An 18,303-nucleotide genomic window follows, 5' to 3' on the forward strand; every position below is an offset into this window, starting at 1 on the left:
GGCAATGGTTTACAATCAACATAGGCTTACAATGCTTTTGGAAAATGCAACTCAGAGCACTACCACAGTGATTACTTTCTTATTAAAGTAATTTGAAATTTTGTTAGCAGGTCCTCAACCCAAGCACAAGTGCAACAGTTCACCACAATGGTAGCCCTAAAACTATTAATTAACAGAAACTTTTAAATACCAACATAATAGAACAGTAAACATTAAAAAGTCTTTCCATTTTCTCATCTTCCTAAAAACTGCTTAAAATAACACTTTATTTCAACATTTACACTCCTAGTTCAGCCCCTTTGCAAAGCATGATGGGAAGTGAAAATCCTGTTTGATTGAGTCCTGGTTGGGTTTACTTGATTGAAACATGTTATTCCAATATGAAAACATCAGGTTAAGTCAAACAGTAATCGTTTCAAGTCAATTTAACATGAATCAATCACATTTAAACCAGAAACCTGATACAATGGTGTTGAATCAAAATAAATTGTTTAAATAAACTGAACAGCATCAAAAAATCTTTTTTTTTTTTTTTTTTTTTTTGAGTGCAAAGCCTCAGCGCAGTGCATTTTTATGTCCCCATCATTTATTTGGGATAAAATACCCACAGAAATATCCTCAAAAGTTACAGTGGGGGAAAATAATTATTTGATCCCCTGCTGATTTTGTAAGTTTGACCACTTACAAAGAAATAAAGGGTCTATAATTTAATGGTAGGTTTATTTTAACGGATAGACATAATATCAAGCAAAAAATCCATAAAAAATGTAAAAAAAGGGAAAAGGTTATAAATTGATCTGCATTTCAGTGAGTCAAATAAGTATTTGATCCCCAAGCAAAACTTGGTGGAGAATCTCTTGTTGGCAAGCACAGAGGTAAGACGTTTCTTGTAGTTTGTCACCAGGTTTGGTGGTATATTTTGGGTCATTGTCATGCTGGAAGACCCATCCATGACCCATCTTCAAAGTGTTGGCTGAAAGTACATGGCCCCGTCCATGGGCCCCTCAATGCGGTGAAGTCGTCCTGTACCCAAAGCAGAGAAACAATGTATCCACCTCCATGCTTGACTGATGTTTTTGGGGTCATAGTCAGCATTTCTCTTCCTCCAAACACAGCGAGTCGAGGCCAAAGAGCTCAATTTTGGTCTCATGTGACCACAGCACTTTCTCCCAAGCCTTCTCTGAATCATTTAGATGTTCAGACGGGCCTGTCCATGTGCCTTTTTAAGCAGGGGGACCTTGCGGGCACTGCAGGATTTCAATCCATTGAGGCGTAGTGTGTTACCAATGGTTTGCTTGGTGACTGTGGTCCCAACTGCCTTGAAGTCATTAACAAGCTCCTCCTGTGAAGTTCTGGGCTGATCCCTCACCTTTCTCAGGACCATCCTTTCCTCATTAGGCGAGATCTTGCAGACAGAGGGCAAATGATGCTTATTTTGTATTTCTTCCATTTCTGAATAATCACACCAACAGTTGTCTCCTTCTCAACAAGCTTCTTGCCGATGGTCTTGTAGCCCATTCCAGCCTTGTGCAGGTCTACAATCTTGTCCCTGACGTCCTTTAACAGCTCTTAGGTCTTGCCCATGGTGGTGGAGAGGTTGGAATGGAAGAGACAGATTCTGTGAACTTTCGTTTCTTTTATACTCATAATAAGATGACATTAGGAGATAGGAGTACTTTCTTACAGTGACAGGACTAATCTGTGTTCCACTTGAGCTTATAACCAAACTGTGGGAGCCAGAATTCTTGCTGGTTGGTAGGGGATCAAATACCTACTGAACCTCAAGTCAATTTATAACCTTTATATAATGTGTTTTTTCTGGATTTTTTGTTGATATTCTGTTTCTATCCATTAAAATAAACCTACCATAAAAATTATAGACCCTTCATTTCTTTGTAAGTGGTCAAACTTACAAAATCAGCAGGGGATCTAATAATTATTTTCCCCACTGTATAAAGATGGAAATTAGTTATTAGTAGTTACACTTTACAGAAACATCTTCTGATGCAAGACCTTGGACACATCATCAGTGTTGTTTCCAGGAGTCACTGGGTGTTTCGGGTCTTACAACAGACATCCTCATCCTGGCGACCCGACCGAGGCTGATCAGACCCCGGCCTGTGTCCAAGTGGCATTCTACTGCCCCCACGGCTCTCCCCTCTTCACCCAGAGCCATCTGGATGCTTTTTCTGCTGCCTCCACATTGTTGCCTATGGCTCTTCTTCAGTTAGCACCTGTTATGCCCAGCGTGTAGGCCTTGCTCAGGGAGTGACTGGCAAATCCCCTGCTGCCCACCTCTACTGGCATGCACCTGGTCCTCCATCCATTCCTCCGACAGTCCAGTTCATGATATTTCTCCCTCTTTCTCTCTTGAGCCTCCTCCATCCTCTCCTTCCAGGGCACTGTCAGCTCCAGCAAGATCAGTTGTTTCATGGCCTCAGAGACCAAGATGATGTCAGGTCTCAACTTGGACTGATCTGTGTTGGAAGTTTTTCAATGCTTTCTCTGGCTTTTGTCCTTCCCGGATGAAGTGAATGGCCTTGGCTGTAGCTTGGGTATGTCGGCTGTCCTTAATCTCTTTGCTGATGGATTTGAGGACCTGGTCATGCCTCCAGCGATACCGGCCCTCACCCAGCGCCTTGGGTAATATTATTTATCAGTAACTAGTAATCAATTTAGGCAGCAAAAGATGGTTAAAAAATAACTTCACATTGACACCCTCTTTAGAGTTCAATGGTATATTAGTGTAACATATCAGTGTAACAACATTAGTCATTCTACCGGCTTCAGTTCATTTGCCATGACGGATTGAATCCCATCAATATACCTTTGCCCTTACAGATGGTATAAGTATTACTTAAGAAAAGCCTTTCTTAGTACATTTAGGGAGAATATTTCACCCCTATGTCATTTCATATTTAGTAATATTATCATTTTAACTGCACTGGCACTATCCTGGTGAGAACAAAATAAGCTAATGACACTATCATTGACACTGTTATTGAACCGACCTGAATAATGACACTGAAACACTAAAGATAAGACTGAAGTATTACTTATTGGACCAAAAACCTGTACACAGAATCTCTTAGACTACAATTTGCATTTAGAAGGATGTGCTGTTACTCCATCCTCGACAGTTAAAGACCTGGGTGTTATATTAGACAGCAACTTGTCATTCGAAAATCATATTTCATATGTTACAAAAACAGCCTTCTTCCACCTCAGAAACATTGCTAAGATACGGAATATGTTATCTATTTCTGATGCAGAAAGGTTTGTTCATGCTTTCATGACGTCTAGACTAGATTACTGTAATGCATTACTAGGTTGTCCTGCTTCCTCAATAAACAAGCTACAATTAGTACAAAATGCAGCTGCTAGAGTTCTCAGCAGGTCAAGAAAATATGATCATATAACACCAATTTTATCATCACTATCTGGTTACCTATTAAGTTCCGTATCGATTTTAAAGTATTACTACTGACCTATAAGGCTCTAAATGGTTTAGCTCCTAACTGATCTTCTATCGCCCTACAATCCTTCACGCTCTTTAAGATCACAAAACTCTGGACTTCTGGTTGTACCTCACCCAGTTTAAATCTAGATTAAAGACACATCTCTTTAGCTGAGCGTTGACATAATGCATTTCATATCCTTGTACTCCAGTTATATCAGATCAAAGGCACATGACTATATTTGCTTAATGTTATGAACAGCAGCTACGCTAATTATTCTCCAATTGCTTTTCTGTTTTACCTCGGGACTTCAGATGACACAAAATCTGGATCAACATGCACATTCCCAAATTTCTATATATCCTAATTATTGTTAACATGTAATCATTAATCTGCTAACAGTGATTGTAAATTAAATTGCCTAAATTATTACATTGTTAGCTAACTGCATGATTAGCCTATATGTACATTTCTGAAACCACATACATTGGACAGTCACCTCCAATACCAGATTCTCTAAATTGTAATGTTGACTTGCATTCTCTGTAAATCTGCTTTGAAATGATATGTATCGTGAAAAGTGCTATACAAATAAATTTGAATTGAATTGAATAATGACACTTTGTCTTCTGTAGAGCTTTATTCATGTGAAGCTGCCTTTAAACGATCTGTATTGTAAAGCGATCTATAAACAAATGAGAATTGACTTGACTTTTTTCTGTAATCTTGAGCCAGAATCTCTTATAATATACATACATTTAGCAATTCTTGCAACTACTCTATAAAGTTTTCTGGAACCAGATATCCATTTTAATACATTTTAACACTAGCTTTTCCCATAGTTGATGACACCATAAAATTTTTATATTTTGTTTAGGAAATTTAATTTGCCTGAATCAAAAATGACAGCCATAAAATTATGTTTTAGATTAGCATTATTTTTGTAGGCCTATAGTTTTAAAAATGTTTTATGACTCAGTCAACAAGCTGACATGTACCATGAAAGGTAGGAATACATCTCTTCTATTGAAAAGAGTACTCTGTTTAATGTAGCAGTGTTATAATTAATGCCAAACCTTAAAGCTGTGCAATGTATACATCAGTTATCATTATGTATGTACATCATTGTAAACTTTGCCCTTATCAAGATGGCAGATTCCCAACGCCACTCTTCACCGGAAACATACGGCACAGCATTTTGACCTTCCTTCCGGTTGGCTCCCGCCCCACGTAGCCATTTTGCGTTTCCTGGACAAAAAAGGGGGTTAGATAGAAAGACAGTCAGACACAGAATAAAATTAGTCTTCAAATCATATCGAGAATCAAAAGTGCGGATGTAACTGTGCAATATGATAGGCGCAGGAGCGGGCGAGCAGGTACACCAGCCGCGGCCCGTATTCAAAGTGGAAACAGTTGGCTAGCTGGCTAACGAACCGTTAGCGAGAGAGTGAGATAAAGACTTCATAGGCACTAAAGAGTTTTAGGACATTCATATATATAAATTATGCTCTTCTGCACGTTAGAAGGCGGACGTTGGTAGAAAAATGGACCGTGTATTGATTTGAAACGTCGCATCGGGCAAAAAACTGCAAACGCCACGGTTATTTGCGGAGGAAGCCGGATAACTGTTTATTCACAAGGAATAAAGAGGAGGATCGCAGCACGCCACGGTAAGACACATTGTTTTTAAGCACTTTTGAGTTTGAAACCTAATAGTGATTGTGAGACATTTATTATAGCTGGATAAGACACGTTAACTCAGACTTTCTGTTGTTGACAGACGCTCATCTTGAGCCTGTCATGAACTAGCCGGACATCTTCCATCATAACAATATATAATCAAGGGTTTGTACTACAATCATAACACTAGTTTGTGCATGTGTCTCAAGACCTAGTGAGCTGCCTAACTAAAAAAAGCATCAGGGACACTGTTTTTCCTCTCTTTCCCCAAAATGCATTCTTTGGGTTTTTAGAGACAGCCGGGATGTTTCTCTATTGTTTAGTTTCCCCCTTTCCAGCAGAACACCGGAAACTGATTGTGCCCCCATCCCTAATTAGCATTTATACAATAGTATGCAACTTTTTATACATTTTAACCACACTTGACAATTCATTCAGCTCCAAGGCCGACAAAAGCGCTCCACACTACACAAAGTCCACAGGAAAGGTTTTAGTAGTGTGAAAGGTGTGCTTCAACTGCTCAAACACATTATAGACTTAAGTGCACTCAGTGAGTGGAAGGAAGAACATTACTGGGTACCATTTAAGTACAATAATAGCACATTAGGGCAAGTGTAATCAATACATGGTATTTTGTCATGCAATGTTAGTCGACTGTAACTAGGAGGAGGGGTCAAAGACCTCATCAATACTTTGTAAAGCTGTAGTTCTCAATGCTGGTTGTGGTTGACACACCCAGTTCAGCTCTTCTTGGAGCATCTACTTGTGAGCTGAAGATCTAAATCAAGTGGGGTAAAAGGGTTAGTCCACCCAAAAAATGAAAATTCTGCCATCATTTACTCACCCGCCTCATGTCATTCCAAACCTGTGAGACTTTTACTTAGGTAAAGTTGGTTTTATATTCGCACATTCGGACTTCTGATAAATTCAGACTTTCCAATAAATGTGCAATAAATTAATGTTTACGAATTTTAAGCAGCAACATGATATTGACAACCAACGATTGTCAACTTACAACATTTTTCACAGTCGATCAAAATAGGCAAGTATTGTTTTAATGGCATATTTACTTGTGAATGTCCACTGAATGTCCAATGTAGAGTGATTAACAAGGCTATTGAATACGGATGTCCGAATGTGCGAATATAAAACCAACTTTACCCAAGTGAGACTTTTGTACGTCTTTGAAACACAAATGAATATCTTTTTAATGAAACCTTTCAGTCCTTCCTTTCAAAGTCTATTAAACCAAAACTTTGACAATTCAAAAAGTTCATAAAACATTGTAAATGTAACCTATATGAATCAAGCCATTCAATCCAAATTTTATATAAAATTGATCAACGTTTTTATGAACTTTTTGAGTCATCAAAGGTTTGGTTACGTGGACTTTCAACAGAGCAACAGAAATCTCTGATTTCATTAAAGATATCTTCATTTGTGTTTCAGAGAAAACGAAAGTCTTATGGGTTTAAAACAACGTGAGAGTGAGTAATTCGACAGAATTTTCATTTTTGCTTGAACTAACTCTTTAAATGAAAAGAGACATCCAAAATGTGCAGTATGATCATCAGGATTAAAGGGTTAGTTCACCCAAAAATGAAAATTCTGTCATTTATTACTCACCCTCATGTCGTTTCACACCCGTAAGACCTTCGTTCATCTTCAGAACACAAATTAAGATATTTTTGATAAAATCCGATGGCTCAGTGAGGCCTCCATAGCCAGCAATGACATTTCCTCTCTCAAGATCCATAAAGGTACTAAAAACATTAGGGATGTGTCACGATTTTCGAATATTCGATTAGTTGATTTAATTATAGAATATCGAATAGGTTGTGCGATTGTCGCCTCATGTTTTCAATGGTGACACGTTCATGTAACCAGAGGGTGGCGCGCGCGCTGCCAATAACGCACCTAAAAAGCTGTCAATCAACTCTTAGACAACAGCAGAACATAGACAAGCGTGGCATATAACAGTGACGTCAAAATCAATGTTCACACGACACACGTGCCGTCATTCAAGCTGTTCACAATGCGTTAGTCGGTGTTGCCGGTGTTCAGGAACAACATCGGTATCATCACTTGTCACCGCTCCCGAATTGGCGATAATTTGAAAGTGAAAGTAAAATTCCCTCGGTCATTCATGGTGCGTGTCCACTAAGGTGCCGGACTGGACAAAAGCGAGGCGAACGCCGCGAGCGAGCGACACTGATAGTCCACTGGCGAAGAGCGAGCGTTTTCAGTTTATTCATGTGGAAGCTCAACGTAGGAATTAATTGAAAGCACTCGCTCTGCTTCGCACTGTTATGAATGGCCGTGCGGAGTTTACTTTCACTTATATTAAAGAACATATTAATATGTTTTAGCACATTACAATCATTATATGGCTTGAGTTAAGACAGCATATTCCCCAATGAATTAAACAGTTTATCAATATCATACAGATAGAAAGCGTGAATGGTCTCTCTCCCTCTCTCTGTTTGTTTGTGTGTGCGTGCGTGCAGGGGGAGGGGTGCGATTTTCGAATAATAATCGAATAATTCCCAGCGATTTTCGAATATTATTTTTGCTTGAAATGCCCATCCCTAAAAAACATTTAAATCAGTTCATGTGAGTACAGTGGTTCAATATTAAAATTATAAAGCGACAAGAATATTTTTGGTGCAGCATTAAAACAAAATAACGACTTATATAGTGATGACCGATTTCAAAACACTGCTTCAGGAAGCTTCGGAGCATAATGAATCAGTGTGTCGAATCAGCGGTTCAGAGTGTCAAAGTCACGTGATTTCAGCAGAAGTTGGGCGATTTGACACGCGATCCGAATCATGATTCGACACACTGATTCATTATGCTCCGAAGCTTCCTGAAGCAGTATTTTGAAATCGGCCATCTCTATAAAAGTCGTTATTTTGTTTTTTTGGCACACCAAAAGTATTCTCGGCGCTGTATAATATTAATATTGAACCACTGTACTCACATGAACCGATTTAAATATGTTTTTAGTACCTTATTGGATCTTGAGAGAGGAAATGTCATTGCAGAGCCATCGGATTTCAACAAAAATATCTTAATTTGTGTTCTGAAGATTAACGAAGGTCTTACGGGCGTGGAACGGCATGAGTGTGAGTAATTACTGACAGAATTTTCATTTTTGGGTGAACTAAACCTTTAAGATCTACTGTTGTAAAGAGTTTGTTTATGGGTTGGTTAGCAGCTGTGGGTTTTCCTTAGATCTTGCGTGAACCTTTTTTCTTTAAACAGGAAATGCGATATAGACTGCTCCATCCCATAGACCCCCAACACCCTGTAATCATGCTGTTGAAGCTCTGGTGGTCATCCACAGAGCTCAGATGACGTGCTTTTCCTTGATGTGTTTTCTAGTCTTCATTACAGCAACCAGAAATTTTTCTGTGCTCCTGAAAGCTTTGAAACTCAGATGAACTTATGAGTACAGTTGCTTGTCTCCCGCGGTGTTGAGTCACCGTCTGTCTTATTGTGCAGGGGTGTCTGGTTGAAACCTTATATTTTAATCTGAGCATCTCTTTTTCTAGAGTTGTTTTCTGAGCTGACTGTCCCAACACGTTTGTCAGGAACTGCCGTGTCTATCATTGTGTTGTTGACCATGTCAAATATATTTTAAGTTGCTGGCATGAACTGAAAATTCACCTTGTCTGTTTTCTAAATGCTTGTTATTTATTATAGTGTGAACAATTCACAATCATCATCATCAAAAAAAAAAAAAAAAAAAAAAAAAAAAATTTAAAATTGATCTTGTAATGTTTAGTCTAAATATCATAATAACTGGACCTGGAAGCGAAAAATGACAGACTTCTCTCTGGTGATATATGCAGGATTTCTCCAATCATTCAGTCCACTTAAAATCTGCTCTTGCAAGCTTGTTCATCTGCCTCCACTTTTGAGTGCAACACCCACATCTTAAATTCCAATCAACAACTGATGCATAGAACCAGCTCCACGCCCTTCATTTCTTTTTTTTCCCTTGATAATCCATTACACTCAAAAGGTACATCACAATAGTGCTGGGCGGTATACTGGTTCATACAGAATACCGGTATTTATTTTTGTTATGATATGAATTTTGATGATACCGCAATACCGGTATGTGTCGCTTAACCAACATTCAGAACGCGGCGCAGCCCGTCACTGTTTGAGGGGGGGTCCCGTTTCACTGTTGCACTGTAGTGAGAGCACAGCTGAGATCGCATCACAGCCTACGGTAAGTCCGAAATCACCCCCTAAAGCCTCATTCACTATTCCCTACGTTATCCACTTATATTGTTCACTTGAAAGAGTGAATGAAAACAAGTGAGTTAATTCGGACAGCCGTTGTGTGTACATCGGCTTTACACTCGTTATTGCGGTGCAATGTGAGATTGAATGAGTGCACGCAATAACATCCACTATGGTTGCGGACACCACTACAAATGGCTGTCACCTCAAATAATGCCCTGTTTGAGGTTATAGGGGGCGATTTCGGATTCAGCCATTGATTACAGCTGACAATTCAAACTGCACACGAGATAGAGCGGTTTCTGCGCGGGATGTGTGTTGTTTGTTCAGAGACTGTAGTGCTCTTAAATGTACTGAAAATATCCTTAGACAGTTTAAATGTTCTTCCGCGTTTCTCACTCGTTTTGGCAGTGTGTTGTTATATAGCGTTAGATTTTTAAAATGCTTAAGGTGCCCTCAACTCAAATTTTTTTTTTTTTTTTTTTTTTTTTTCTTTCTCCATGGTCATATTTTAATATTCATGTGTCTGTAATGAGTGTGTTGCAGGTCTGTGTTTTATTGGTTGTCTCCCCACAGCATCATTTTGTGGGGCTTCGTAAGCCTGAATTAACTCTAGTGTGGAATTTTTCTACAATATTTTCTCATCGTGACAGTAAAACAGGGCATTCATAGTCAATCTACTGCAGTATTTTCTCTCTCAACCAGTAGAAAATGTGGTTAACGCCCGGTCATGCATAGATAAAAAAATACCGTCATATACCGTGAAACCGATATAATTGTGAAAAATACCGTGATATAAATTTTTGGTCATACTGCCCAGCACTACATCACAATACCAAAGAAAAGATTTGTTGTTACTTCTGTTCCATCACGACTGTAAAGACGATGTAAACTAAATAAACACTATTTGCTTTCTTAAAGGTGTGGTATGTATTTTTTCAACTACACTATTTGGAAGTTAGTTTTGCCAACAGAAACAACAAACGTCTAACCAATCAGCATTAGGGGGCGTATAACGGTTGAGGAGAGAGAAGGAGCAAGCAGGAGATTTGAAAATAAGAGGAAAAAACTGCAGAACGAGAGATGGGACACAATACAAAAGAATATCACTGGAATGAAGGTGTCTATGACTGGACAAGCGCTTTAGGACCAAGTTTATATTAGAAAAGCTTTCCAGCACTGGAGGTTTTGATTGTCTGGAGCTGCTGTGCTGTTTGTGACTAACAGTGAACATTTTGTATTTTGTACTGTACATTCATTTTTTTTGTGCTTCCTTGTCGTTTGTTCATCAACTGTGATTTATTTTTCATGAAGCATTTTGTTGCTCAGCAGCTGTGATAAACAGACATCCAATCTCGCATTGCGTGTGTCACAGTGGCCAGATAGTGATTAGTTTTGCAGTTAAACTACTGAACACCTGACAATCGCTAGAGAATGCAGTGTTTGGAGTCATTGGTAGTGCGTTCGCCTCGCATGCCAGCAGTGAACGGGCCAGGGTTTGAGACCGACTCAGAGTAGGGTGGTTAGGACTGGAGTGTGAGTTTTGGAGGCGGAGCAATGAAGAGAGGGGTGTGTTTGTTTGCGTTGATTTCAAATATCAACAGTGTCCAACAGCGTTGTTCAAAATCTTCTTACCGCGCCTTTAATGCAGAGGTCGCATTAACCGAAAATTGACAGATTTTTTTTTGCAGTGGCGGAAAAATCTGAAGACCGTCCGTCATTTTGACAGATTACTGAGGCTGAATTACAGTAACTTACTGTAATTCCACCCCTGTCCAGTTGGTGGCGAGTGTGCTCCAGTGTGGCAGCAGAGCGCGAGTTCAGTCTCCAGAATAAAATGAAAACGATGTGTTTGATTACATGCAGGCGAGCACCCAATTTAAGTCCATTTTATAATAAGTTATAATACCTATACTTACATAATAAAGTCACATTGTTTCCAACACTGATTGAACTGATTAAGATGTGATGCAGATTTCGGTAAGCTACTGTATCTTTCAATGTACTTTCTGATGTTCATTCATGTTTATTTAATTCTGTAAAGTAGTAAAGAGGGAAGGGATGATCTCATTCACTCACGATCCGTGAAAAGTGACGCACAATCTTTGTTCAACTTTCTTTTCATAATATAAATAAATGCATAGCCTATTTGCTTATCCTGTAAGCTCATGAATAAAAATGAAAATGTGGATGAAAAAATTAACTATTAAACGTCTTATTATCATTGAAATATATAAAAATTAAAATGACAGGTAATATTTGAATATGACAATTTTTACTATTCTGTCCGTCAAAAAGACGAACAGTGCGAAAGTCTAACGCGACCTCTTCTTTAATGCATGTTATTCCTTTTACAAACAATGTTGTCTTGGTAATATTTTGCATAAGGAAACAAATTTCATTTTTCTGCTGATGTCAAAAATCCCTCAATTTTTTTTTACCTCCCCTCCAACCATCTGACTCCATTGTCAGTTCCCAATGGATCAAATCAAGTCCCACTTACCCACTTTTTCCCCATTTGATATTGCATTTCATTCAGAAACTTATCGATTTACCGAAGTAAAATAGGTTTTTAAACTGCATTTAATGTTGACTTTATGGACCTCACCCATGTCTTCTTAAATTGAATGTTCATGTGGTTTCTGTTCATTTAGATGTCTTTGAAATGTGTTGAGTGTAAAGGCCCAGATATATTCCCTGCAAAGTTTTTCTCACATTTTCATTCTTTGCGTTGGGTTAAAATTTAAGTTTGATATATGTAAGCAGCAATATGCTGTTAGCAAACATACTGGCACCGCCCATGCTACTGAGAGAGGCTTTAGATGAATAAGTAAATATGTACTGTGCGCTTTCCTTTCAATAAAAGAAATGCGTGCACAACAATAATGACAGCAATGAAAAAACAGTAAAGAAAGCATCTAATCATAGAGATGTGGATGTTTGCACAAGCTCTGCAATTTGGCATTCTAGTAAAGTCACATTGTGTTTATTTATATATGACTTTATACAATAGATTCTTTTAAAAGCAAGCAGCTTTACAGTAGTAAACATGAAAAACAGTGTCAGTGTTTTTTTTCAATTAGAATTACAACTTAATTTTCTAGTATAAAGTGATTCTTCAGTGTGTACTTGTTTTTACTCACGAACGCCAGACCTCGATGGACTGAACAGAAGAAATGAAGTGGAAAACATTTCAACTAAAGAAGGCGGAGCCTCATAGGCACATTATTATTACGTCATCACCACAGAGCAGTGGTAATTCGATGGTGTTTACCAGCCAGGGCGAACTTTTCCAAACTCATGAAATGAACACAAAACGAACTTCGTGACATGACATCTCACCAGTTTGTTCTTCGATTTCGCTTGAAGTATATCAGGGTCTTCTTAAATCTTCAGGCCTTGACCTCAGACTGACAGCCTATTATGTTGTCAGTTTAGTATGTGAATTCTCAGTGTTTCATGTATAATTTTTGGTGATTTGACAGATATTTTATTAACAGTTTAGTGTTTTGTGATTTTTAAAGTTCTGCAACAGACTCAATGAAGTCAGGGGTGGTGATAAAAGGCATAGAATTGGTTGAATTTTATATTTGTACTCTTATAAAAGCTTGAGCCTCAGGAGCCAGTGAGAACATCAAGATAACAATACAAGAATCTCAAAAAATTGCAAGACTCCACCTGTCTGATAAGCAAACTAATGTATCTCCAATGTGTCTGTGTTTTTTTTTTTTTTATTACAGTTTAGATGGGCTGCATCAACTAGCCAGTAAAGATTCAGATCATATTTCAGTATCGATTATCATCACCAGAGCATAGGAGATCAAATGAATGGGTTCATCTGGCCAGGTTTCTGTCATCTGCTTTGACTTTGCTGGTGGTGTTCTGTTCAGTGCTATTAATTTCTGTATGTACCTATAGATGTTTTAATAAAAACATTTAATAGCATTATTAAATAGCGATATTTACGTGAAGAGAAATTTACAGTAACTTGTTGCCATTAATATTCTGGCTTTTTTTTTTACCTTTTAATTTGTAAATTGTTTATTGGAATATTTCTCAAGATCTTGAATAATGTGATTCAGTTTTTTTAAGTAATAATCAAATAACTAACCAATCTGTAATCAAAATAGTTAATTAATTGCTGCCCAGTTTAACCCAATGTTGTTTTTCGCTCCCTCACAAACCTTCTACTAAACCATCTCAATCAGCCTGAAGCCTAAATACATATTTACATTTCCACTGTGAATTTGAAATGCATATGCAAATTAGAAAGTCCATCAGGACGTTCTTTACGTTTTGATCAGAGTGTGTGCATTTTGGATTATGTGTTTGGATGTGAGTAAACTAGATGTGTGATGCATTGAAGTGATGGTCGGGTTTTCTCTGGTTGGCAATTCAAATAGTGTGAACAAACAGAATTGGATGCTTTAATTATAAGAAGATGAAAAAAGGAAACAAACATCTGATTTTGAAATTCCATCATCCAACCAGGGCAGATTACAGCATCTTCTTTATTAATGCGCTGCACAGAATCTCACAACTTCTAACTGGGTCACAGTCTTCTGAGTCTTTTATAGTGTGCTGCAGATGCCAGATTGTGGCATATAAGCCAAGCCAGCGAAGAGATGAGAGGAGTTCACAAGTTTAGAGTGACATTTTGAATATTTTCACATTTGGTTCAGTTTTTGAAAGCCACTTTCACCCCAACCAAACAAACCTTTTTTTTGTGTTTTTTTTTTTTTTTTTTTCTCCCCCCTTTCTCTTGGTTACCTGTAGTTTGGTTGGATTTAAACTGTGCTAGGTGTTATCAGGTGCACACAGGGTCCATATTTAAGTTTTTGCTAGGTAAAAGGTAGGTAGGTGGTTGCTTAAGTGTTTCCCCGTTCATGTTTGTGCAAGCAACACTTGATAAACAAGTCTTTTTTCTCTCTCATTTGTTGACTTGGTGCGAGGAATATAGTGTTTTGGAGTTGGTGAATTTTTGCGATGAGATAATCATTAGGTGACTTATGATTTGGAACAGATATTATCTTACAAGACAGTATGTTCTTGATTTCAATAACTCATGTCACTGAGGCTACATCATTGTCACAATCTTTCTTAATGCCACAAGGTGACTATTTACTCATCTAAAGCAATTTAGATTTTTTTATTCAAATCAGGGCTGTGAACCAGTTTAAGGAATGAAAAAAAAGAAAAAAAAAGGAAAAGACCTAATTTAACTGGAACAAAAACTAAAATGAAATCAAGTTTAATTGTTCTGTACAGAAACGCTTATTTGAAATTACTATTAGCCAGTTAATGTTATTTTATCGTTCTCTTTAATATTTTATTTTGGAAAAGTCAACTCCTCATGGATTCGCATAGTACAGCATATGCCAATGTGACGTAGATGCATCCAACATGAGTGAAATGCCTGTGCTCAGTCATAGGCAAGACATTTTAATTGTCACTGCCACAACGAGCTTTGTCTTGAATAACCACGAAGAAGCATCCAAAGGCGGTACAGAGTGATTTTTAGCCTGAAGTTAAAACATGTTTAGAGACTTGTTTAGCGACATGAAGTAAAGCACTTTTTATATGGGTCACCACTAAGAAAATCTTGTCAGTCAGTACTTCTATGACAAGTCAAGGGTACAAGGCAGTACAAACAGGTCAATATTTTTTTCTTTATAGGTTGTCTATGTTTTGGAATCAATGCAAGTAATTCTGATGTGGTAATTCCGAAATCGCCATCACCTGCTTTCAAATGGAGCGGCATTTAATAGACAGAGACGTAGTTCACTGACAAGCTATGCGATATCGTGTTCATATCGCAGATGAATCGCCTTCGATAATGAACGCGATATTGCGTAGCTTGTCAGTGAACTACGGCTCTGTCTATTAAATGGCGCTCCATTTGAAAGCAGGTGATGGCGATTTAGCGGTAATCAGGGAACAGGCTTTACTGACGAAATGCGCATGATAATCGCATGCGATATATCGCCCAGCCCTAGTTTTACAATGTTATGCATTAAATGTTAAAGCTTAATTATCTTTTTATGTGTTTTGTGAGTGAAATTTTGCACAAGTCTGATTATAAATTTGCATAAAGTATAGGCTAAATTAAAATAACATTGTTAACTAGTATTTTGTTCTAATTAAACCATTTTCGTAATGGTAATGTTTTATAAGGACCACAAGAACAGAAACGTTAAAATACTGATTCTACTGAGTTAATAGTTGGTCCAGACTGATGTCTTAATGAATGAATAGATAGTCTGTTGAGAAGTTCCCTGACTCAGTGCCTTGTGCTGTTGCAGATGAACATAATACAACAGGATTGCTTATTCAGCATACATGCATAGTTACTAGATCTCTCTCTTTATTTTTCTCTGTCTCAGGAGCCAGCCATGCCTGCCAGTGTGCGTACTGGGACCCTGAAGGACTCAGAGGTGTCTGAGCTCTTCTACAGAGATGATCCTGAGAAGCTCTTCACTGATCTCCGGGAAATCGGTCATGGCAGCTTTGGAGCTGTGTACTTTGTGAGCAAACAATGCCAATATTTATCTATGGATGTGAATATACTAGGGATGTGCGCTTCGACTAATTTGACAGTCGTTTAAACAGAAGTTTTGTAACCGACTAGTCAACTGGTCTAAATGAAGAAACCCCCTAAAGACTTGTGCGTATATATGATCCATTTGAAACAATGAATCAAACAGTCAAATCCCATAATTAATGCCACTAAAAACCAGTCATAAATATGCCGTATGCTTGCCTTGCATGATGACTTTTCAGGAAGCCTTCTCCCTCAAAAAACTGAGTGGGAACATGTCTGTTGCTGTCGTCTCTGAGATAAGATATTTTTTTCAGAGTTGAAGTGAATGACGCGATGGGCATTTGCTTCCTTCAGCTATCACACATACGTGCATGTGCTGATTATGGTTACACATGGCTCCAGTGGAATTATTCCAGTTTGGCTTGTTACAGCTTCCAGAAAACTTTTCTGGTTTTCTAAATTTGAAATTCTCCCACGCCTTGCTTGTCTTTCGAATGGTCATTTCTGAGCTTGCCACGACTGACAGGAAGAAAAGGCATGGGAGATCTGAGGTCAAATTAAAGAGTAGCTCTTAAGGTATTATTTTCCCCAGTGTTTTATATGACTCGCGCCACCGGCCTTGCTCCATTTTCACGGCTCTTGACCGCACTCTGCTCATCACAGTAACATTAAATTGACAGTAAACTGAATGATAAAATCTTTGGGTTTTTTTTTGTTTTTTTTTGTTTTTTTTTCAGTGTCTACTAGTAGCAGCTGTACCATTTAGTTGACTTGTCTTGCACATCCCAAATATTTATGTGTGTTTTAAGGCTCTATACGATCGTATTTTTTTTACTTAGGCTCATGATGTGCGTTCAAATGAAGTGGTGGCCATCAAGAAGATGTCATTCAGTGGCAAGCAGTCCAATGAGGTCAGAATCAAAATACAACTTGTATCTCTACAGTATTGAAGACAAACACTTCAAACTTATTCATGGAAACAAACCACATTTTTGCTACTGTTTGGTGTGTTCTCTCTCTTGGCCCACAGAAATGGCAGGACATCATCAAGGAGGTGAAGTTCTTGCAGAAGCTCAGACACCCCAATACCATCGAATACAAAGGGTGCTACCTCAGAGAGCACACAGCATGGGTAAGTGCATATACATATGCCTGTGAGCGATGTGTTTGTCTGACGTGTGCTAATGTTGTCTGTCTCTCCTGTTAGCTGGTGATGGAATACTGTCTAGGATCAGCCTCTGATCTTTTAGAGGGTGAGTAGTTCATGTTTACCCATCCTCACGTCCTCCCTTCTTTTCAAATAAAGCTGTTATGCTCTTCCTCAGCTGCCCTGTCTGACATTAGAGGTGTCCATTTGTTTTTGCTGTGCTGTATTTGTACCATCATCAATTCACAGGGAAACATGCAGGTGTAAATATTGTAATCATCAGATTTCTGTTATTTTCCCACGGTGAGGTATTTTCTTTTTTTCTTTTTCTCCCACAGTGCATAAAAAGCCTCTGCAGGAGGTGGAAATAGCTGCTATTACCCATGGTGCACTTCAGGGCCTCGCCTACCTTCACTCTCATAACATGATACACAGGTGAGACCGCTGACCCTTTCCTTGAATTTCTGTTCTTACACCTACTCACTTTGAGATTTTCATTTGGCTGTTCTTTTGTAAGTTCTGTCCAAGTTTTTTACTCTGTTGTCATTATATATTTATTTTCCGCAATAAAAGCTGCACAGATCCTTATTTCATTTTATTTCTTTTCTTTTTCCAGAGATGTGAAGGCAGGGAATATTCTGCTAACTGAGCCTGGTCAGGTGAAGCTTGGAGATTTTGGCTCTGCCTCAATCATTTCTCCTGCTAACTCTTTTGTGGGTACACCTTACTGGTAAGTTGTAAATACAATTTATTATTTGGTTAAAGGCACAATATGTAAGTTTCACCGCAAGATGACACCGTAAATGAGTGTGGAATCATGGGAATTGTCGTCTTCACCTCCACAGCCAATGGAAAGCATTCGGACTCAGAAATCATGTTCATGGATGAGCTAATGTATTGAAGTTTTATTAACGTAACTGTAGTTTGAAGCAGGGCGGGTCAAGAGGAGAACAGAATGAGCGAATGCTAATGAGACACTTGCTTGACACAACGTTCTTAAAGGGTTAGTTCACCTGAAAATGAAAATATGTCATTTATTACTCACCCTCCTGCCGTTCCACACCCATAAGACCTTCGTTCATCTTCAGAACACAAATTAAGATATTTTTGATAAAATCCGATGGCTCAGTGAGGCCTGCATTGCCAGTAAGATCATTTCCTTTGTCAATGTCCAGAAAGGTTCTAAATACATATTTAAAACAGTTCATGTGACTGCAGTG

The 18,303-nt window shown here is 38.3% G+C and overlaps 1 protein-coding gene across 2 annotated transcripts in view; it reads left to right on the plus strand.

Annotated features, from left to right (window-relative positions):
• The first annotated feature begins 4,645 nt into the window (after positions 1-4,645).
• The window catches only part of taok2a (TAO kinase 2a), a 31,336-nt gene continuing 17,678 nt past the window's right edge, over positions 4,646-18,303 (plus strand). For both annotated transcript variants that reach the window (XM_048207726.1, XM_048207733.1), the window contains exons 1-7: positions 4,646-5,128; positions 15,779-15,919; positions 16,776-16,847; positions 16,967-17,068; positions 17,144-17,189; positions 17,422-17,518; positions 17,700-17,813. In XM_048207726.1, coding sequence (XP_048063683.1) covers positions 15,788-15,919; positions 16,776-16,847; positions 16,967-17,068; positions 17,144-17,189; positions 17,422-17,518; positions 17,700-17,813 — 563 coding nt within the window. In that variant the 5' untranslated portion in view covers positions 4,646-5,128; positions 15,779-15,787. The remainder of the gene's footprint in view (positions 5,129-15,778; positions 15,920-16,775; positions 16,848-16,966; positions 17,069-17,143; positions 17,190-17,421; positions 17,519-17,699; positions 17,814-18,303) is intronic.

Source organism: Megalobrama amblycephala, linkage group LG1 (genome assembly GCF_018812025.1).
Source record: "Megalobrama amblycephala isolate DHTTF-2021 linkage group LG1, ASM1881202v1, whole genome shotgun sequence".
NCBI classification, from domain to species: Eukaryota; Metazoa; Chordata; class Actinopteri; order Cypriniformes; family Xenocyprididae; genus Megalobrama; species Megalobrama amblycephala.